Source organism: Myotis yumanensis, unplaced genomic scaffold (genome assembly GCF_028538775.1).
Source record: "Myotis yumanensis isolate MYYU_CA2020_CCGP unplaced genomic scaffold, mMyoYum1.0.hap1 SCAF_1, whole genome shotgun sequence".
NCBI lineage: Eukaryota > Metazoa > Chordata > Mammalia > Chiroptera > Vespertilionidae > Myotis > Myotis yumanensis.
In genome coordinates this window covers 208,919,382-208,942,237 of record NW_027223752.1, presented here as the reverse complement: position 1 = coordinate 208,942,237, position 22,856 = coordinate 208,919,382, and the positions used below count along the sequence as shown (strand labels likewise).

Here is a 22,856-nt window from a genome sequence, read left to right as displayed (position 1 = left end):
TCAGCATCAAAGGTTGACACCGTGACTGACCCCATCTCCAACAATGCTCCAAGGGTGAGGGATTTCACAATGTGAGTGGGAGGGAGACACAGGCTTTCTATTGCTTTGCTGACTCGAGCTTTCTATGCAAGTCTCTTCTCATGGTTTTAGGCAATTAGACATCTGCTGTGACATGACAGCCAGCTTACTACTATATAAGCCATCGACGTGACATGAGTGCCGACTTCCCCAAAGCATCCCTGTGCTCATCGGGTACCGGGCTTGTGACTCTTAGCTCATGTTCAGTAAATCATGCAGCCAATGAGAAGGAGAAGTTGAAGTTGTGCAGAAATGAGGGCAAGACAGTCCATAAATTTTTACTGACTTCGCCTTTCTCACTCAAGTAAGTGTTTAATAAGGTGGAGAGAAAGGTGTCATCACAGGTTTGAAATTATTCCCCGCCACCAGCCTTCCAGAGGGAGTAGAGCCATTTATCTGTTCTACAGCATGGGCCTGAGGATCAAGCCCTTTTGGGTTTCCGTATGTCTGCAGAGGGCTGATCTGGTGTGTTCTCACGCCGACCTTTCATCACAGAAGGAAGGCAACCCGCTTGGGGAATTTGTAGAGGATACTTTATGTCTGTAAATGTGCTTTAATTCTCACCTCTCTCTATGGCACCTCTCTGCCTTCAGCCTCTTCACATCTCCTCGAGGTGGGAGGACCAGGATGAGTGGGCACAGACAAGAGCTGGTCCCTGGGTCTGGCAGGAACTGCTTGGGGGCCTTCTGCGAGCTAATCTCGCTCTTTTGTCTTCCTAGGCTCTTCTAGCCTCCGAGCTTGGCTGGTTGGCTGGTTCCTGTTCTTGAACTTGTCCCTGAACTTGTGTTCATCGACACCGACAACAGTGCCTGGCACATAGTAGGCATGCAATGCTGGCCACCCTGAAGCACAGTTCCAAATGCACCATTCATATTTACATGGTGCTCTGGGGTGCCATCTATATAGCCATTGTGAATAGGGCCCCCTGGAATTGGGCAACTCAATATATTTTGTTGATGCCTACACAAATGAATTAGTGCCATGGTCAGCAGACTGCGGCTTGCGAGCTACATGCGGCTCTTTGGCCCCTTGAGTGTGGCTCTTCCTAAGCCTTAGGAGTACCCAAATTAAGTCAATAACAATGTACCTACCTATATAGTTTAAGTTTAAAAAATTTGGCTCTCAAAAGAAATTTCAATCGTTGTACTGTTGATATTTGGCTCTGTTGACTAATGAGTTTGCCGACCACTGAATTAGTGAATAAATGAATGAAGTCCTGACTAGACAGGCTTTGGCTTCTCCCTTTGAGCTCAGGGTTCTTTTTTTCCCTAAGATGCTCTAGCTTGCCTTTTCCTAAGACACATACGACATAGAGCGTAGACACTCCATAAGTACTGACTCTATGGAATCAGCCTCAGGTTAATTCTGTTCCCATGTCTATCTGTTTTTCATTTGGGCAATTTGACTGCTTATTTCAGCTTCTGAACAAGTTCTGCTCAAGCAGCCAATTCTTTAGGTTTCTGGCCCTCATTATCCTCTTTCTCCAGATTTGGGCCCCCTCTCCCCTCTCTTTTACTCTTGCTTGATCCCACACATGGACTTCTGCCTCTGAATGTCAAGGATCAGTGGCATTAGCTTCTTTGTTTCTCATGGACAAAACAAATGCCAGAAATGGACTATAATTCGAGTCAACCATTGAATTGTGATCCATTTCTGACATCAGCCATGGTCACCATGCTTCTTATTTGGTAATTCAAACCCTTTGGTTTTTAGCAAATTCTGGAGTGTGTCGCTCTGGCCAGTGGGCTCCAGAAGGGGTAGCTGGCTACTGTGAGAGCCCTTCGTGCATGTTGGAACCTTGGGGTTCCCCACTGAGTCTGGGCACTAACAAGACAAAGACTCAAGTCTAAATGTCCTGCCTTCCAGCTTCCAAACCCTCCCATAAACTGGTAACGTCCTACTCATCCAATCGAGTGCCCACTCCATCCTAACACAACTCCTTCTGTCAGCGCAGCCTCTGCCAGCCTCTTGATGATGCCACATTCCTTCCTCCTCCAAATCTCACTCATCCTTCAAGGTGCAGCTCAATGTCCAGCTGCTCCGAGGAGCCTCCTATCTATCGTCACTCCTGCTCTGTTGATCTTTCTCTGTCTCAAGTACAATTATACACGGTTTTCATGCATCACATCTATTATCCATTCTTTCCTCTGTAGAGCTTGCATTTCTAACGAGACTATATATTCTTTGGGGGCAGGGATCATGTCAAAGTATTTCAGGGACTTTCACATGGCCTCACACACATCGGGTGATTTAACAAATAAACTTGACTTATCCTACTTCAGCGCTAGAGCCCTAGTATTTCTGGAGTGATTTCTTTTTGTTTTAACATTGGAAAAAGCACCAACTTTTTAAACTTTTCAGCATCACGTTGATGAGGACAATTGAAGGTAAGTTTGTTTGCTTTCGAAGTAGAACAAACTTTCTGTCCGAGACAGAAATAGAATCCTCTCCTCCAACCCCTGCTGGAGCCTGTCATCTAACTATAATGGCCACATGGGCAGACCATACGAAGCAATCGAAGGTTCTGGGGATGATTAATGCTCAAGAGGAGCTGTGGCATTTGTCAACAGCCACCAGCATTCAGCAAATGTGCTGCTGGTCCCTGAGTGTGGGCCCACTGTGCAGCATTATCCCCGCTCTGAATGGGGCTGGCATTACGTAACAGGAGGACAGAAGGTGAGAAAGCAAAACACCAAGGAATAGGTGAATGCCATTTTTCCTTTGTATAAAGCACATTGCAGAAACACTTGCTTATGATTAGAGTTAAATTCCACTCCACAGACTCAATTCTGAGAAGTTTTCCAGGCCTTGAGATTTGTGGGCAAAATGAAGAGGTGCTTGAACCGAATTAAAGACGTGATACTCTGCCCTGTCCCCTACTGGGAATAAACTGAAAGTATTGGGTTTGGTGGTGCTTTTCCAGGTAACCAGTCCTAAATTTCCTATGCTCTGACCCTAAATCAGCACAGGCAACATCCTGGTCAAATTACTGTCCTGTGGCTGTGATCCACACAGGTGTAGGGGAGGTGCTCTTACCCTCGTGGGTTATATGAGAAGTCACTTTTAACAGCCGCAGCCCCTACTTGCCTCACTGCCCCCACCCTACATACACATACACACACACACACACACACACACACAGCGTGGGCCTCCAGCCTTCTTTCCAGCCTGCTGCCCTCTTCATCCTTGCATTTCACACATTCCATTCCAAGTACAAACGTCCTCCACCTGCAAGTTGCATAAAAGATCAAAAGGTGAGATAAAGGCTGAGAATAAAGGGGACTTTGCTCTGGGTAGCTAGACAGTAGAGCCTATTGAGAAGTGGGCAGCAATCTGTGAATTGTGGGGCTCTGGGGCTGGACTGCCTGGGTTCCCAAATTGCTTTTCCTACTTCCTAGCTGTGTCAGTTTGAACAAACTGCCCTGCTTTCCTGGGCCTTGGTTACACTTCTTTACACAGGGGTGAGGCACAGGGATGACAACAACAATATTCGCCTTGTCTTGTTGGGTTTGTGGTGGCATATACGTGAGTCAATATGTATGGAGCACTTGGAGCAGTGCCAGGGACATGGAATATGATGTGCCCAATAGGTGTTGTTATTATTATTATAGAGGAAGGCATGCAAGTCCCCTAAGGGCCATGATAAGACCTACAGGAGGCAGTGCCAGTTCTTGCACATAATCTGTTCTGTCCATTTATTTTAGTCAGCAACTTTATTGAGACCTAGTATGTGCCAGGCACTTCCTAGGTGCATAGAATACAGAGGTGGAAAAGTCTTTCAGTCCTTGCCTTTGTGAGCTTACAGTCTAGCCTGTATGTCCATCCGTGAGCTGTCTTAGTGTGGGAGGCCCAGCCACTCCACCCTGGGTGTACAGCACAGTGTCTGGCCCGTAGGAGACTTCGGGAATGATCCGCCCCCGTCCTCCCTTCTAGTAGGCTCCTCATGGACATCCTTGATTCACTTCCCACTTGGACTCCAGAATCAGCCCCTCACCCAAATCCTAGATAAAATCACCCCCTTGCCCAGCCGGCAAGGCTCAGTGGTTGAGCGTTGACCTATGAACCAGGAGGTCATGGTTCGATTCCCAGTCGGGGCACATGCCCAGGTTTCGGGCTTGATCCCCACTAGAGGGCGTGCAGGAGGCAGCCGATCAATGATTCTCTCTCATCATTGATGTTTCTATCTCTCCCTCTCCCTTCTCTCTGAAATCACTTCCCTGGCTCTCTAAGCCACCACCTCATCCCCCTTTCTCTGCTTCTACTTCCCAGTATAGAATGTTGCTGCCTGAGCCGCACTGAATAAGCTTCCCCGGCCTAATTCCACCATGGGGATGGGGAGTGGAGGATTCCCTTCACACCAATAAACAATTCCTGTGAACTTGCAGTCTGGCTGTATGTCCATAGCAGGGTGTTCAAGAATTCAACTCAATTCTGATACTATCTCCTGGGAGATAGCATCAGATTCCACAGGCAAAGCGTTCAGTCCTACAAGACTGCTCCCCCACCCCCCTCACACACACCCAGACATCAGCCCAGCTGCAAGCCCAGGCTCTTCCCTGTGCTCCTGGCGAGGAGGTTCCTCCTCCTTGGGGTCTGTGAATGTGAGAATGGCTCATAGAACTGGGGGAAACCTGTTTACTCACTATGCTATCCGTTGATTACAAAGAATATTAAAGGGTAAGAATCAATATCTGATGAAGGGATACATTGGGTGAGGCCCTGAGCAAAGGAGGTTCTGTCTTCGAGGAGCCTGGGGCCCAGTCGGTGGAACAGTAAAGTGTTCTGGTTCCTCACTGAGGAAGCTCTCAAAAGCAAGGACAATAATGAGCTGTCCTCCTGGGCCTTTATGGGGGCTTCATACACAGTCATGATTAACTCAGTCGCTGGCCATTGGCAACTGCACTCAACCTTCAGCCCCTCTCCCTGCCCAGAGGTGGGCGGTGGGGGTGGGACTGGAAGTTCCAAACCTCTACTCACTTGGTTGGTTGTCCTGGCAAACAGCCCTCACTTTTGAGTGGGGTTCAAAAGCCACCTCATCAACATACAAAAGATACCTTGCTCACTCTCAACACTTAGGAACTTCCAAGGAATTTGGGGAGCTGTGAGCCAGGAACTGTGGATGAAGACCAAATACTTTATGCATCACATGTTCACACACACTCCATATTCCTGTTCTTTCATTTCAGTTGGCCCGTGGGTTCTCCAAAGCATTGTCCTCCTCAAGCCTTCCCCACCACCACCCTGCCACTACCTACTCCGCCTCCCACTTCTGAGCCACTGACCTTACTCTACTTCCCTGAGACCCAAGCTGGCCATCAGTAGCACTCTCTCCATCGCCTCCACCTCAAAATCACCTCAGGCTGCAAACCCACCCTCTCCGTCAGTCCACTGGCATCAGTGGAAGGAGTGAGCCAAGACTGAGCAGTGACTGGAGCAGCCCGTCTCACCCCCAAGCCAGTCTCTACCTGTGTTCTCATCCCCACCCTTCCCCACCCCTCCAGGCCTGACTCCCCTAGGCATCCCCTTCCACCATTCTAGCTTCCTTGGGCTCTCTCCACTGCCTCCTTTCTCAAAGCATATAAATGCACAGATTCATGCATTCACCCTTTTTCCACAAACACCAATTAAGTGCTAAAATGTGCTATGAGCTAAACACTCCTGTAGGATCTGGAGATAGAGCAGTGAAGAAAATAAAATCTCGACTCTCACGGAGCTTACGCTCCAGTGTGGAGAGTTGGCCAATAAACAGGCAGACAAACAATGTAGCGTGTCAAATGGAGAAGACTACAACAAGCTGAAAGCCATTGGCAATTGCACTCAAAGGGCGCTGGGCATGCTGTGAACTGCAGAGGAAGGACGGAGGGCCAGAGAGAGGCAGGCCATGCCACAGAAGGGCCTACTATGGGCGAGGCTGCTGTATGATGGTGGGGGGGAAGCTGCTACGGGCCTACAGCTTTGCTGATTTGTTGAGAAGCTTCTGGATTCTGATGTGGCACAGTGCAATAGTCTGGATAATTTTCCCCACCACGTTCTTGGACCTGGCGTGTGCTGTAACGGCAAGAAGGCTACCCCTTTCTGCCCTAAAACCCCAGTGGGTCTGGTTGATAATGGAGTGCAATAGCTTGTCCAAGACAAACAATTCCCTCTCTTGCCTGTGAATGGGGAGTAGAGGAATGCATCAGCTCTTGGCTCTATTGCGTGTTTTGGCAAACGAACATAATAACGACTTCAGTGTGGTCCTTCCAGCCTATCTTCTCATCTAGGCCCAGGTGAAGAGGAATTTGGGAGAGGATTTGACTGAGTTATAAATATAATACTTCCCAACAACTGAGTAAGGAACCACCAGGCTGGAAAAATAACTCATTTTCATAATAAACATATAAAAATATTAAACTTTTATAATTTATAGGGTACTTTCATATGCCTAATCTTATTGAATATTCAACATATTATATGACACAAAATCCGTTATAATTTATCATTGAGCTAAACATATTTTCCAGTTAGCATGGGAATACACATTCTTCGCAAAAAAAAAAATTATTTTCATTGCTATTTGTGTTTAGAGTCCGTTAAGAATTGTCTCAAATTACAAGAGAGACTTCCTATCTTGAAAACGTAGGGTCCTGGAGTGGATAGCTTTACATTCCACATGCATTAATAATGGTCTTCCTCCAGCACTCCCAGCAGATGCCCCAGCATACCAATCTCCATGTTCCTCATGCTTGGAATGTGTGATTCCTCCATGAGCTACATTCTGCTCTGGGCAACTTCTATTTTGGGACTAAATTGTTTCTTTATATAGAAACCAGTACCTTTGTCAAATCAAGTGAGTACATGAGTCATTTGTGCATTTCCTAAAAGCCGTCACAGCAAATTTTTCTCGTCTGCTATCCATTTTCGTTTTTAATCAGAAGAAAATGCATTAACAATGCAAATGTCTTGGTGAAATGCCTAAGCTTTCAGAGACCACTGCTGAAATGAAAATGCTTTCTGGTGGTAACTGAATTTCACACTTGTTTAAAGAATGATCACATCACCATGTGCATTTTTACCAACCAAGTAACTATATGCCTTTGCTAACTTGGGGGCTCCACTTCTATATTTCACATTATGGCCTTTAGGTAACACTGAGTGGTCTGAGACGTTGGTGGTAATTAGGGCTTAGAAGGTATCTCATGGTGACTATAATCCTGACAGCACTTTCCCTGTGATTTGAGGAATGGGGACAGGGGAGAGTGAAGCTTGTTCTTTCCTCATATCCTAGGTGGTTATATATGACGAGATTTTATTCTTGTTAGCTTAGTATATTATGCTAAGGAACTGAGGCTATGGGGAGAGGCTTTGCTTTCTGTGCAAAAACAAATATGGATGCCTAAAGAGTCACCTAGGGCCCGGCCAGCGTGCTCAGTGGTTGAGCATAGACCCACAACCAGGAGGTCATGATTCAACTCCCAGTCAGGGCACATGACCAGGTTGTGGGCTTCATCCCCAGTAGGGGGCGTGCAGGAGGCAGCCAATAAATGAGTCTCTCTCAACATTGATGTTTCTATCTCTATCTCTCTCTCCCTTTCCCTTCTGCTCTGAAATCAATAAAAATATACATATATATTTTTTAAAAAGAGTCACCTAAGGATTCTTTAGGCATCCCCAGAAGAAATTAGAGGGCAAATAGTAGGTGTGTCCAATCCTCAAACTCTAAGGAGTTTGAGGCCAAAGGGTTCCGTTAAACAATAGACTCAATTGTCTGAACCTTTCTGAACCTTTTCTGCCTGGGCCTTATCTCCTGATCACAGTAGCAAGTCAAGTATCATGAGAACACTCATTCCTGCGGGACCGAGGCTGATACCTATTTCTCTCTGCTCCTTTGTCTTCTGTACAACTGATGGGTTAGAGAGAGAAGGGGCAGATGAACATGCTTGCTGGATTCTTCTCACTGGAGAAAAGCAGAAAAGAACTAAAAGAGCTAAAAGAACATTAGTACTGCTTCGCCGCAATATTGTTAGACCTTTCATTGAACTAAGGAAACTTCTGACAATGTCTTTGTGAATAATGCAGTAATGTTAGTTTTTAATGTTCTAAAAGGCTTTGGGAAAATGGGCACTGTAAGTTTTCCTACTCCCAATGAAAACACAGTGGAAATTCACTAGTTATTCCAAGTAATGTTTTCATAAAATACGTTTTTATTGATTTTTAGAGAGAGAGGAAGGGAGAGGGGGAGACAGAGAAAGAGAAAAAAAACAAAACACACCACATCGATGTGAGAGAGAAACATAGATCAGTTGCCTCCCACACCCATCCAACTAGGATGGAACCTGAAACCTGGGCATGTGTCCTGACCAGGAGTTGAACTGGTGAACAGTGCGTGGGACAACAATCAACCAACTGAGCCACACTGGCCAGGGCCCAAGTAACGTTTAAAACGTGAAGTTATTCTGAGTTATTGTCATCAGATTGCTTATCAAATAGGTGTTCTATGTTCCTAGAAAAATGACTTGGGGTATTAAGACTCAAATCATTTGAAAGAAGAAGAAAGTCTCAGATTTGCCCTGAATGAAAAAGAGAATTATTTTCACCTTTTCTTTTACCTTCAGTTTATATATTACATTGAAATAGAGAAAGAGGGTGGAGGAAACCTTCCAGAATAAGAGAGATAAAATCTGGTAGAGCAGCAAGGCCATATAATTGTAGGACACTAGTACTTCTTTCTCTGGAGTGTGGAAGGGGGAAATGTGGGCCATTTGCTGCCATAGAAACCAACCGAGGTATGTGGGAGGGGGAGGGAAGGCGCATTGCAGGAACGTAAAGATCTTACTTTTTTTCAAAGTTGAAGTGTTCTCTAGTCAGTAAGGAACCTTGCTCTTGGCCGAAGGTAGGTAGGTATGTGTGTGTGTGTCCTTTGTACTGAAATCAGTTCCAATCTGGCTTCCCTACGACTTTGCCTTGTGAACCTGGATTTTCTGTCTTTCAGTCCAGTGTTTCCTTAGCCCAGTGGTTCTCAACCTTCCTAATGCCGCGACCCTTTCATACAGCTCCTCATGTGGTGGTGACCCCCAACCATAAAATTATTTTCGTTGCTACTTCATACTGTAATTTTGCTACTGTTATGAATCGTAATGTAAAATATCTGATATGCAGGATGTATTTTCATCGTTATAAATTGAACATAATTAAAGCATAGTGATTAATCACAAAAACAATATGTAATTATATATGTGTTTTCTGATGGTCTTAGGCGACCCCTGTGAAAGGGTCGTTCGACCCCCAAAGGGGTCTCGACCCACAGGTTGAGAACCGCTGCCTTAGTGGAAGGTTGACAAAAAAAGAATCATTGAGCACCCTGTGCACCAGGCATAGCTCTCCGTAGTGGAGTGCACAGCCTGTAAGACATCGAACACACACTGCATAGAGCCACTGGATGAAAACCTCTCTTATGCTAAGTTACATCTGTCCCTATTCCCATGCTCAGAGATCGCTTAGAAAATGAGCAGCACCGAAGGAGTTCCTTCCCCTCTCTAATTCAACAGCTGTGTCCAAATCACGGTTCTTTTTAATTTTTTTAAAATTGAAAAAGATGATTACAAACAGATGAAGGAGGCACACTTCCTGTTTCCTGCTCCGTTACAATCCACATCACAGGCAGCCACCCTTTCCTTACCAGTCCGTCAGTCCTCTCCAAACTACCACGAAAGGCAAAGGAGCAGTGGACCAGGTGTTGGGAAGCTGCCGACCACACCAACGTCTGTCCTTCTGGAAAGAGGCTGCAGGAGAAAAGATACTAGCTCAGCATGTGTGCTGCTGTGGATGGTCGGGAGTTCCCATTACTGGAAGGTTCTAGACTAAGCTGGACAATTTCTTAGCAGAGACACCCCATATAACATTCCTACTTAAAAAAAAAAAAAAAAGACTATTTTTTAGAGCAGTTTTAGATTCAAACGAAATTGAGCAGAAGGTAGATTTCTCATACAGCCCCTGCCTCACATAGGCCCAGCTTCCCCCACTATCCACATCCCCCACTGGAGCAGTACATTTGTTTCAACTGATGGACCTACCGTGACACATCATTGTCGTCAAAATTCCATAGTTTACATTAGGGTTTACTCTTGGTGTTATCGATTCTAAGGGTTTGGACAAATGTATAATGACATGTACCCAGCATTATAGTATCGTACAGAGTAGTGTTACTACCCTAAAATTCCCCTGTGCTTCATCTGTTCACCCCCTCCCTCCCACCCCCCAGCCCTCCGGCAAACGCCGGTCTTACTCTCTTCTTAGTTTTGCCCTTTCCAGAATGTCATATAGTTGGAATCATACCGTCTGTAGCCTTTTCAGATTGGCTTCTTACACTTAGTCATATGCATTTACGTTTCCTCCATGTGTCTTTGTGGCTAGTAGTTAATTTCTTTTAATTTTTCTTTTTAAATCCTCACCTCAGGATATTTTTTCCATTGATTTCTAGAGAGATTGGAAGAGAGGGAGGACAGGGAGGGGGCGGGGGAGAAGAGAGGAACATCAACATGAGAGAGACACATCGATTGGTTGCCTCATGCACATGCCCCTACCAGGGCTAGGGAACCTACAACCCAGGTACGTGCCCTTGACTGGGAATTGAACTCGAGATCCTTCGGTCCAAGGGTGGATGCTCCAACCACTGAGCTGACCTGGCCAGGGCAGTTCATTTCTTTTTAGTGCTGATTAATTTTCCATGGCTTGGATGTACTAATATGTTTTCAATTGTGTGTTTGTTTCTATAGATTGCTAGAAAGCACTGATAGGGGCAAAGGTGGAATAAACAGGAAGGGACAGCCATGATTTCCAGTGAAGGAGGAGGGCCTGGGCTCGGAAGGAGGCTGATACCAGGGGACAGTCTCAGGGTGGCTCGTGCAGAGACCACAACTCCACACAACAGGATGTGTAAGGGCTTGTTCAGTACAAGTGACAGAGATCCAGGGCAACCAGTTTCATCTAAAAGTGGCTGTGCTGGCTCCTGTAACCGGTATTTCAAGGAGTAAGTCTGGATTGTCAGGCACAGCTGAATGCAAGGCCCGAAAAGATGACACCAGGCCCATGGCTGTCTCTGCCTCTAAGGCTTGCTTGCTTCTGGGTTGGCTGCACTAGGAGGCGGACTTCCCCAAGAGGTGGCCAACATGGCCACCTGGAGACCCAGGCTCGCTTTCTACTGGCTGACTGACACCAGTGTGTTACCATCCCTTTTCCCAGCAAAACTTCCCTCTGACGGTCGAATGTCACTGGGCCGACCCTGAAATTAGGAATACCTGTGGCTGACTGGTACCCAACCCTGAAATTAGGAATTGATACCACCCACCTCCACTTGGAAAAACTGAGAATGGGGCAGGGGAAGTTTCCAAAGGAAAACTGGGGCGCTCTTTCTAAAGAATGGAAGAGGATTCTGAGCCAGTAAAATCGACAGGTGCTCCATGTGTCAGACTATAGGAAAAAAGGGATGGGTGCTGATATGTATTCCATAAAAGCAACGGAAAGAGCAGTCTTGAACGGTAGTCTCAAAGCAATCAATTGAAAAAGAACTTCGTTATACTCTTACAATTGCAAATTAAGTGTCTGAGGGGCGCTCTCTCTCCTTCTCTGGGACTCTGTTCTTTGGAACGCGAGAGAAGTGCAGAGGGAACGGTGGACTCGCACTCTGCTTCCTTTCCATGTCTAGTGTGTCTTCACGTATGGCTGAGACTAGAAAGCTAAACACATTTCCCAGGCTCCTTTGCAGCAAGGGTAATGAGTACAAAGCAGCTTCATTAGCTAGTGTACTCAAGTAAGAGTTGCCAGGCAGAAGCAGGGAGGAGGCCATCGCTGTGGCTGGGTGCTTTCTGCCGCCAGGCTTCCCAGTGGAGACACTGGCCCCTTCTGCATGTTCAGCCTCTACCTTTGTGGGCCCGGAAAGACAGCAGCAGTGGCGGCAGTGCGACCTCCTGATCCCCCTCTTCTGGTTAACGGGAGAGCTCCCTGGGCGGGCCAGCTCTGCAGCTCTGGGAATCGTTTCTGCAGACCCAGCCCAGAGCCCATCACTCTAGCCCTTCTGACAAGACTGAAGGCAGGTAATTCCCCGTGTTAGAGTAATTTTCTGTTTAAAGGAGCTGAAAGGGTGTCTGTTTACTAGACCTAAACAGGCAGGGTTGACAAAGGTCAAGAAAAACAAAAAGTCTAGTTGTTGACCCAGGCCTGGATGCTCAGAGGGGGCTGATCTGGGGGAAATCTTGGCGACGCAGGCAGAGGGGAAGCTCATTTGGTGCCATGGGGCATGGTCTCCGAAGGGAGGGCTACACAACTTCTGGGGATGATTTCGTGGACACGTGTGTCCCTCCCTGCAATCACGGGCACTCTTCCTTCTGTCCACTCATTAGGAGCTATCCTGTTCCTTGAATTCTCTCAAGGCGAGGCCTTTGCTTTCATTTATAGTCCACAAACACTGAGTACCTACTGTCTACTGGCAAATGCTAGATCCTCTGCAAACCAACCCACCTCTCCCTCTCCAAGGCCCCTGCTTCATACTCGCACAAATACACAAAACATGAACTTTTCAACTAGTTGAACTTCTACACACTCTTCCTTGACTCCCATAGACCGGGCTTTTAGTTCTAGCTTGTAATCCTATAGCTCCTGAATTTCCCCTATCAAAGCATTTTCTCTCAGGGCATTGAAATTGCTCATTCATTTCTCTGTCTCCCATGCTAAATGTTCACTGCAGTGATGGCAAAGTCTGTCTTGTTTGCCAGTGTAGCTTCGGGACCCAGCATAGTGCCTGGTACACCCATGGCTCAGACATCCCATAAATAGTTAGTGAATTTATATTCGAGTATACTAAGGAATTTCAGAAACTGGATTATCTCTGGAAGCTCTCAGATCTAGGATCAGCTGTACAGATCAAAGGAGGTGATAGAAACTCCGGGTGCTGAGGCAAAATCAGAAGTTGGCAAGATATGTCTTTCCTTTCCAAGTTTCTCACATGTTAGCGCCCTCACCACCATTTCTTTTAGCTTAAAAGATACAAAGTGGGGAGAGAGCGAGAGGGAGAGGGAGAGGGAGAGCAGTCCAAACCACTTTGAACATTCTCCCTATGCTCTGCTATTTGTCCTTTTCAGATGTTGGCTCTGTGCCTTATAGGATCTTTGACCTTGGAGGAATTTTTAACCTGAGACTTTGTTTCCTCATTTATAAAATGGCCACAAATTCTTTGACAGCTTCCTATCTGAAGGTGTGAGCGATGTCCCTGCCACGTGCCCTTTCACTTGGTGGGGGGGGGGTGGGGGGGGGGAGGTGCTCTGTGACAGTCTGATCAACATCACACAGCGGAAGGGATGCTGCACCAGCTTCCATGCAGGAGCCTCAACAGACTGGCAGCCTCTGGTTCCTGTCTTAGAATACCCACTCTACGGGAAGTCGCCCACCCGTCATGCTATGAAGGTGCCTGAGCTGCCATTGGAGAGGCCGGATAGAGGGAGAGGCTGGCGAGTCCCAGCTGTCCTGGCGTTCCAGCCAAAATGCAGCCGTGTGCATGAAGAAGTCGTTGTGGTGTCCAGCCCAGGTGAGCATTCGGATGACTCCAACCCCAGCTGCCATTTGACAGCGACCACATGAGAGGCCCCAGGCGAGAACTGCCCAGCTGAGCACGGTCCACCCACAGAACTGGGAGCCACTGAGGCTCAGGGTGGTTTACTAAGCTGCAGTAGATAATGCAGCTGAAGTGATGGCGATAGGATTGTCACGAAGGTTAATGAGATTGTGGTACGCTAGATCCCCGCCCACAGCCTGGAATAAATGAAGCCTTCAATAGACATCAATGTCCCTGCCCCTTCCCCTTCCTCTTTGTTAATTCCATGAACTTCCAAAACGGGGTTACTTTCAGTATCATCATCTGAAGGTAGGGTGAGCTGGAGCTGGGCTCTTTGCCAGATGTTTGGAATTTGAACAGCTCCCCTTTCTCCTCTCCATCTTTCTCTTGTTTCTTTTTCTGTGCCCTTTAAAGCACAGACAGATCATCTAGACCTAAAATAAGAATACCAAATTCAGCCTTTGTGTTTCAGACAGAAAAATCATAGGCTTGGTACAGGCTCATGGTAATAAAAATCAAGCCCCAGAAGCATTTTAGAGTCAAAGCAAAATTCTCCTTGGCAACTTCTGTCATGTCTGTATGTGAGTGTGTGTATAAAAAGCAGTTAGACAAAAACTTCAGACTTCATAATTATTTCACCATGTACACATGGCCTTTGGGGGTCGGGGGTTAAAAAGTACATGGTAACCTGTAATTACAGTCTTGCTACATGTGATTTTACAGCACATCAAAATTAAAATTTGAGTTAAACCATGTAGAAAGACATGGTACCTATTCTAAATGCGTTCCCTCCTTCCTTACTCAAATGGCTGAGTTGATTTCATTCTTGTGATCTCCACGGAAGTCAACCTTTTATTATGTTGGTTGCTAAGGTGACGCATCTTGCCAATGGTGTTGTCCATCCTAGACAACTTGCTATCAAGGCCGTTTGAGATGACCTTTCCTCCGCCTTAGATGCCTGAGAACACCCAAACCAAGATAGGCAAGAGAGTTCACCTCAGGCTGAGTTGGGTCAGCATCCTAATTTCCATCAAATACCTGGTCAATCAACTTGAGGGTGGAAGAGGGACTCAAAGTAGATGTCTGACGTGTGTAGATAAGAGAACTGGTTTAGCCGAACCGGTTTGGCTCAGTGGATAGAGCGTCCGCCTGTGGACTGAGGGGTCCCAGGTTCGATTCCGGTCAAGGGCATGTACCTTGGTTGCGGGCACATCCCCAGTGGGGGGCGTGCAGGAAGCAGCTGATCGATCTCTCTCATCGATGTTTCTAACTCTCTGTCCCTCTCCCTCTTCTCTGTGAAAAATCAATAAAATATATTAAAAAAAAAAAGAGAACTGGTTTATACTTTTATATATCAACCTTTAATATGGCTGAAGATTCAAAGTTACCATGTGTATCCCCAGGATAAAAGCTTCTGGAACCTTTGGGGGTCCACAAGGTTAGAAAGATAGGGGTGGAGGTGGGGGTGAGCGGAGGGGGAGGGAGTGGGATGGAGGTGGTCAGCCTGGGTGTCTGGTGACATTTCACAGTCAGTTCCAGCTACAGGATACTCAGATGGGGAACCTAGTCTACTGTTGAAGATGTCTTTCTTTCCCTGATGAGGATGCAGGGGGCTGGAGCCTGGGGCATCGTCACTTTACTAACCTGGCCATGCCTCGTGTCCAGGGACAAGTGCGGACCCTCTGGTCTCTGCTTCCGGTGCAGTCGGTTTGCAGACACAGCTGGGGCAACTGTTTCTTGCCGTTTCACGGCTCCTGTCGGAGGTGTGACGGTGTGAGGCGCTAGAAAGCTTCTTCTATAATTACTTCTTGATTTGCGTCTGGGAGTGCAAGTGCACCGATCTCTGTGTGCTCCCGTGAGCTTGTCGGAGGGTGAGCGATCCGGAGAGTGTGGGTCTACAGACAAACGGGTGACATTATTTTGCCTCCAAATGAAAAGTCACATTGTAGGAGAGTGGTCATGGGGTCTTTGTTACTGATTGCCATTGTAGCCAAATCTATAACCCGAGATGCCACCCCAGGGGCACCCAAGTCAGTGCAATCACGCCCCAGATCCATGAGACAGGCGCGGGGCGGGCAGCAGGGCTGGCCCCCGCCTCCGGGGCGCAGGTTCCCACGGGGCTGGGCCCACAGGTCAGTGGCTGCAGGGAGGAGGTGGCTCGGTGGGTGGGCCGGGCACCGGGACGGAGGCGGGTGCCCAGGAAGCGCTTCTAGGGAGACCCGGACCGGCGCCCAGGGCTGAGCCCCGCTTCCCGGCACCCGAGGCGCCCCCAACCCCTCAGCCACAGCACCTGCCCCGTGCGGGCGCAGCGGGATCCCGGCCGGCGCCCGGCCTGCCCTCCCCGGAGCCCGCCATCGGCTGAGCCCTCGGCTCCAGCCCACACGTGGCCCCACACGCACAGGTGGCCCCCCTCGGTCCCGCCGCCCCATTTTACCCGCTGCTCACGGGGCCCCGCTCCGGCTCCCGGCGCCCCCAGGGGCGCGGCGCCCGCAGCTCGGCGCCGGGGGCGGGGCCTCGCGCAGGGCGCCCGGGGATTGGCCGCGGGGGGCGGGGGGCGGGGCCGGCCGCGGAGAAAACAGCGGGCGCGCAGCCGGGGAGCAGTCCCCGCCGGAGTCTGAGGCTCTGGGAGCTGCGCGCCGTCCGCTCCGCGCTCGCTTTCCGAGGTTTCAGCCCCCACCGCGGAGCCCTCGGCCGGGCCGGTCCGCTCCCGCGCAGCGCGAGCTCCTCCCGCCCTCCCGCAGCTCCCGTCCCGCGCGGAGCAGCCCGGCGGAGCGGCGATGCGCCTCATCCAGAACATGTGCACCATCGCCGAGTACCCCGCCCCGGGCAGCGCCGCGGCCGCCGACTACTGCCCGAGGGCGGCGGGCCGCCGGCTGGTCAAGATCGCCGTGGTGGGGGCCAGCGGCGTGGGCAAGACCGGTGAGTCCGCGCTCGGGCGAGACCCGCTGGTCCCCGGGGCTGGCCGGGGCAGGGCGAGGGGGAGCGGCGGCTGCCCGGCCGGCCCGCCCGCCGTCTCCTAAGCACCCACTGCTCCTTCTGCCCACGAGGGAACTGGGACCCCGAGTGGCCGGGCGACCGTCCCGGCACCGCCGACACAGCCGAGAGCAGAGCCTTGGGGGTTCTTGAGCCTGCGGTGGTGCTGGCCCAAGGGGCACTGGGGGGGCGCGGCCGCGCTTCGGGGCTCCCAGGTTAGGAAGGGGTGTGTGCTGGGGGCAGAGGAGCGGGGGGCCCTCCCCGCGGGACGGAGCGGCAGCTCGCCGAGCCTTGTAGTGCGGAGTCTGGAAGAAGAGTGAAGGGGCTGGGGGTGGGGGTGGGAAGGGGGATGCGGGGGTGGGAATCTCCTTGGGGCGGCTGGCTTCCTCTGGGAGAGCTGATTTCCAGGCCGGGTGGAGTGAAGAAATGAATCTAACTGCAGCGCCAGGGCTAAGCCTCTGTCCTTTCCTTTCTGACCCGCAGCCCTGGTGGTCCGGTTCCTCACCAAGCGCTTCATTGGCGACTACGAGAGAAACGCAGGTGAGCAGGCGCCTTGGAAAGCGATGCCCTCCGTCTGCACCGGGGCTGCTGCTGCTCTCCTTTTCAGCGCGCCCAGGAGGCCCCTCGGAGTGACAGTCAGCGCCAGGGTTGCCACATCCAACTCTGCCCCCGCCCCCCTGCCCTGTGCCCCCCCTCCCCATAACTGCCATCTGGCCTCGGTCCACTCCAGGCCCATTCATCACTTTATCGAGGGCCTGAAAGTATGCCCCTTGGTATGTGTCCACCATGGGGACCCCAGTTGGAAGCACCCTTTGTTCTGAAGAGCCTCTCCCTTCAAAACACTCCTGCCAAAGTCATAAAAAGAAAAAAAAAATGTTGGCCAGCTCCTCCCCCACCCGCCCCTCTCTGCGGGCTGCCTTTCAGAGGCGACCTTTTAAAGCAGAGGCCAACGGAGAGCTGCTGTAAACTAACGTTCTCTTTTCTTAACAAAGAGAAAAGACGGCACGCCAGAATTTTAGGAGAGTTCCTGGATAAACGCGAGGACACTGTTTCAATCCCTGCGATTAAGACTGGCCACTGGGGAGGCTTAAGGGCTTTCAGCCTATGTTCTGTTAACAAATTGTTTCATTCCTTGGACCATCTGAAGTACCTACAGGGGATTATTTGAAATGCGCTCTATAAACCATGGCAAGATAAGGCATGGCAGCCTTCTGCTTTGATGTAGAGGTGGCTGTGGTTATGTCACATTTTTATTTCAGTTGGTAATGCTGGCTCTGCGTTTGCTAACAATGTTTGCCTACCGAGCCACTGTATCTGATAGCTAGAGTATAAATATATGTCTGAGTGATAAAGCACTAAAATAAAATAGAGACCCCACACGTGCAGAGCAAGGAAATACTCTAAATATGGAAGCTCTGTTTTAAAACAACCCAAATCAGTTTCCAAAAATGTGCAAACTTTGCCCTGGTTTTAATAAATCAACTAATATGGAGTTAAAATTACAGTTGTTTCAAAAAAAAATCTCAATTAAGCCTATTAACTAGGGTAAACTATAGCTTATTTTTGTCCAGTGGTTCAGGTTATATTTTCTAAGTTAAAAAAAAAAATCCCATAATGTTTTCAAAGTTACACAAGAAGGATGGACATAATTTTTTTTTTCTTTTGCCTGATAGGTAATCTGTACACCAGACAAGTCCAAATAGAAGGCGAAACCCTGGCTATTCAGGTTCAAGACACTCCAGGTATTCAGGTGAGAAGCTCTGAGATGCGTGACTAGGTCGACGGGGAGGTGGCTTGACTGTCGAACTGTTCAGTTCTCCAAGTATGAAGGCGAGGAATTTGGGAGCCAAGTTGAGGCTTTTACATGTGTGACACTTCAGTGCTATCTGGCTGTTGTTCAGTCCTAGCCTGGCTTGATTTGGGAGACGTGGCCGAGGGGCAGAAATCACAGGAGTCTACCCAGCAGGAAAGACCAAACCAAACACACTGGGAACAGGCGGTTTCCGACTGTGGTTAAAAAGGTCACTTTTTACATTTGTGCCTTGCCATTCAAAATCAAAATCTAGGTATAGTCTCCAAATACTCGGAATCACTTTTTATTGTGGAAAGTTCCGCTATAGACAAAAGAGCCATGCTAGCGTGTGTGTGTGTGTTTCCCTCTTGAGCTGGGCAGTTATCCAGGTTTAAATGCTTCCAGCTCCTATCTTTACTTCTCCAGACTTACTGTCTAGCCAGTTAATTTCCCATTTTATGCAACTACAAAGTCTCCCTGCATGGAGTTCTCTGCAGGTCAATTTTCCACTTGAGTGTGGTGAGCTGCACTGTTATTTATTCCAGCTCCGTGCAGCTGGATCAACATATTGTCAAGAAAGCTGAAGTGTGTGGGGATATAACTTGTTTATGGCCTGCGACCTGGCATTACTGTCAGGGGCTCTTTGAATTCTCTATCCAGCCCAGCCAGGGCTCTCTTCATTCACCTTGCCGTTCCCCCTCCCTCAGGTCCACGAGAACAGCTTGAGCGGCAACGAACAGCTGAGTAGGTGCATTCGCTGGGCCGACGCTGTGGTCATCGTTTTCTCCATCACCGACTACAAGAGCTATGAACTCATTGGCCAGCTCCACCAGCAGGTCCAGCAGCTCCACCTGGGCACCCGGCTGCCCGTGGTGGTCGTGGCCAACAAAGCTGACCTGCTCCACGTCAAGCAGGTGGACCCTCAGCTTGGACTGCAGCTGGCCGGCATGCTGGGCTGCTCCTTCTATGAAGTGTCCGTCAGCGAAAACTACAACGACGTCTACAACGCTTTCCACGTCCTGTGCAAAGAAGTGAGTCACAAGCAGCCGCCGAGCAGCACGCCCGAGAAGCGAAGAACCTCCCTCATCCCCAGGCCCAAGTCGCCCAACATGCAGGACCTGAAGAGGAGGTTCAAGCAGGCCCTTTCTGCCAAAGTGAGGACTGTCACCTCCGTCTGAAGCAGAGGCATGCGGGGTGTGGTCTTCCCAGGAAGAGAGTCTGAGGCTCTTCAGGTGCAGGAACGTTGAATGCTGGGAGTAATTCGAGGTTCCAGAAATGGCCGGGGCAGGGAGGCCCCGAGGGCCTGCGGAACTGGTGCGGAAAAGGAAGCATTGTTCTAAGCGGGGGACAGAACCGGTGAGGATGCCCACCAGGCCGCTCTCGAATATGTGAAATGGACCCCTGTCTTGTCCTGTGGAGGGGAAGGGGGCGTAATTGCTTTGGATTTTGTCCTTAATGCCTTGTAAATGATGCTCAGTGGTAGTTTCACCAAATATATCGATGTGATTTACAGTGGGGATGAAATAGATTCAGCTCTCACGGGCTTTCCTTTTTTACTTCTTCCTTCTCTTTTCCTCCACCCTATTCCCCAAGGAAGAATTGCTTTTCTCTTACAAGGAGGATTTGCATCTCTGGAACCCTGTTCCCTATAGAATGCCTTTCTAACTGGAAGAGTACCCAGTTTCTTAGGATAAAGAGGAAAATATTCCCCATCCCCCCCAAAAGGGTGGAGTTTATGGGCCAAAATGTGTACCCAGACATCTCTAAGCGTACATGGCCTGGCACGGGAGGCTGCTTAGTTGATCCTGTGATCAGTGGGTGGAGAACAAACTCCTCAGCCCCAAACTTTGAGTGGTGTGAGACTTTAATTAAAAGCAACAACAACAAAAAAACTGTTGCATCAGGTACAGAAAGAAAATGTGTCCATTGAATTTGGTGTGATTTGTGTAAATGGCTCATGGCAATGATGTTGGGCTGCTTCCCAGGCCTGGTTGAGTCATAGCTTAAATACCAAAACACTATCTTACAGCGAGTGAACAGATGCACTTTAAAGCCACCCAAGCTTTGGCTTAAATTGTAATTAATTTATTTTATGTACAATAAATTTCATTTTAAAAGAACAGACATCTGACTTGGTCTTTATTGAAACACTCACCTTTTGTCCTTCCAAGAATTACTTAGCCTCTTGGGTATGTTGAGTTAGGCATTGTGCCTTCCAAAGGTTATGTCTTTTTAAAATATATATATATATATATATATATATATATATATATATATATATGTTGATTTCAGAGAGGAAGCGGGAGAGAGAGAGACATCAATGTTGAGAGAGAGCCATTAATCAGGAGCTATGAGGGCCTCCTGAACGCCCCCCACTGGGGATGGAGCCTGCAACCCAGGCATGTGCCCTGACCCGGAATTGAACCGTAGCCTCCTGGTTCATAGGTTGACACTCAACCACTGAGCCACGCCAGCTGGGTCAAGGGTTATGTCTTAAATGTCCCAACCAAAGACATGCATTCAACTGTTATTCCCACTTCACAGATGAGGAAACAGGCTTACAAACAAGTTGCATATCTTGTCAAAGGCCACAACCTATGAGTGTTGTAAGCTGTAATTTGCCGTTTTATAGTCAAGAATAGCATTATCTCCTATCCATTTCCGTCATGATCTTCCAGGTAAACCAGACATGTCTGGCTGTATGTTTTATGCTGTGAAGACATCTTAGCCAAGCCTTGAAGATAATGCTTCTACCCAAGATTACTGCTTTGCCATACATGCTTGGTTTGGCACACCTCTTTTTTGAGTATGCTGCTTTCAAAAAGTGCAATTTGTTCCCATTGTAGAAGCTTGGAGCCATTGACCTGGGCCGTTCAGGAGCCCCTCACAGCTCCTATCACAAGAGTGTGTGCTAAAACTGCCAGGACACCCGTATCCCCCAAGGAAGAATTGCTTTTCTCTTACAAGGAGGATTTGCATCTCATGTTGATGAGAGGTTAATCTGTATGGGCCAGAGAGACCGCTCGTGCAAGCTAAGTGAGCCACCATCTTTATGGGCAAATGATCACACCTTATATTTGAGTAGTGCTTTCACATACCTGATCTCATTCATTCCTCCAGGGAACCCTGTGAGGAGGGTGCAGGAGGAAATACTATCTTCCAGATGAGAAAAACAGGCTCTGAGCTTCGAGTGAGGTCCTCAAGTTCTCACAGAGGACCTGAATCAACGTCTTTGGACTAAATTGTAAACTTAAAAATAAGAAGGTCTTTTAAATTGAAAGGCAAACAAGTGTTTATTTCAGCTATTTGGGAATCATTAATGCTTCAATTAGGAGACAAAGGCAATGGGTCTTGAAAAAAGGAAAGGGAACAGTTAGTCACAGCAATAGAGGAAGGCATTGCTATTGGTGCAGATAACATAACCTAGTGATGCTAATTCTAAACACTTTTTAATGTTCAGCCCTGTAATCATCTGTCCAGTAGTCATCTTGTTATCTGTAAATAGTTCCTTGGGAAACAAGGTTGCTCAGGCCCAGTCCAAAGGTCATTTTGCCCTGTTTTTAACATTCCAAGGTTTGAAGTATAAGACATGCAAGGCAATTCCTTGGGCATGGCAGCTCCAGCTCCATTTTAAAGTGGCTCTGTTCATGTTATTGTTCCCAATATTCAGCGTTCTTATTTCTTTATAAGATTTCACATATGAGATGCTATTGCAAATGCAGGGCCATGGAACCAAGGGGAGCAGCCAAAATGAATAGCTACTGAGGACCTACTATGGTATCGTATCAGACTTTTAAATCTGTTTTCTCCCTGCCTGCTCTTGACAGGGCTTTTGTTGATGCCCCAAACCTTACCTTATATGGAGAGCAATTTTTTTTATACATCAAGCCTAACTAACCTTGGAGAAGGGGGTGTGTGTTGGGGGCAGGGAGGGAAATAGTGCTAACATGAGATTCTATAAACATTTCAACTCAAAGGCAGTGACAAGTACCTCCTACTAGCTTCCGCTTGCTTTATTTCTGTTCATCCTATGTGGTTGTATTAATCATATTGATGAGAGGTTAATCTTCATATGCTTAGCAATGGTCTTCTACCCAGGCCTGGAACTAAAAGTAGAGAATTTTCCTGCGGGCTTTATCTTCAAAGGTGCTGAGCAGTGCTGCATTCCGTTTACTCCTGGCAGCGGCTCCGTCCCCTCTTCTCCCCCTGCGCTGTGAGTGTGGAGACCCCGAAGACCCCGGCAGCCCTCTCCTGCCCCCGTGCTGAGTGTGAGCTGCACCCCACTTCCCACTGTGCTGGACTCAGTTTCTCATATTCGTCTAGGAGTTCTGGCTGGAAGGGGTCTGGGAGCTCTATTCCATTATTCCATCCAGAGGGACAGAGTGCTTTGTTCCAGGAGAGAGAGAGAGAGAGAGAGCTGGAAACCAC

The 22,856-nt window shown here is 48.5% G+C and overlaps 1 protein-coding gene and 1 long non-coding RNA gene across 2 annotated transcripts in view; one reads left to right on the top strand and one right to left on the bottom strand.

The window, feature by feature from the left end:
- LOC139007238 (uncharacterized) overlaps positions 1-16,140 on the bottom strand; it is a 28,662-nt gene extending 12,522 nt beyond the window's left edge. The window contains exons 1-4 of the long non-coding RNA XR_011470838.1: positions 16,098-16,140; positions 15,308-15,558; positions 10,393-10,533; positions 9,737-9,839 (exon numbers count right to left, since the gene is read on the bottom strand). This is a non-coding gene — a long non-coding RNA (uncharacterized lncRNA). The remainder of the gene's footprint in view (positions 1-9,736; positions 9,840-10,392; positions 10,534-15,307; positions 15,559-16,097) is intronic.
- Positions 16,141-16,281: 141 nt separating this feature from the next.
- On the top strand, positions 16,282-20,548 carry RASL11B (RAS like family 11 member B). The gene is made up of 4 exons (XM_070396683.1): positions 16,282-16,582; positions 17,120-17,176; positions 18,310-18,386; positions 19,136-20,548. Exons 1-4 carry the CDS (start codon positions 16,441-16,443, stop codon positions 19,604-19,606), a joined length of 747 nt encoding a protein of 248 aa, XP_070252784.1. The 5' UTR covers positions 16,282-16,440; the 3' UTR covers positions 19,607-20,548.
- The last annotated feature ends 2,308 nt before the right edge of the window (positions 20,549-22,856 follow it).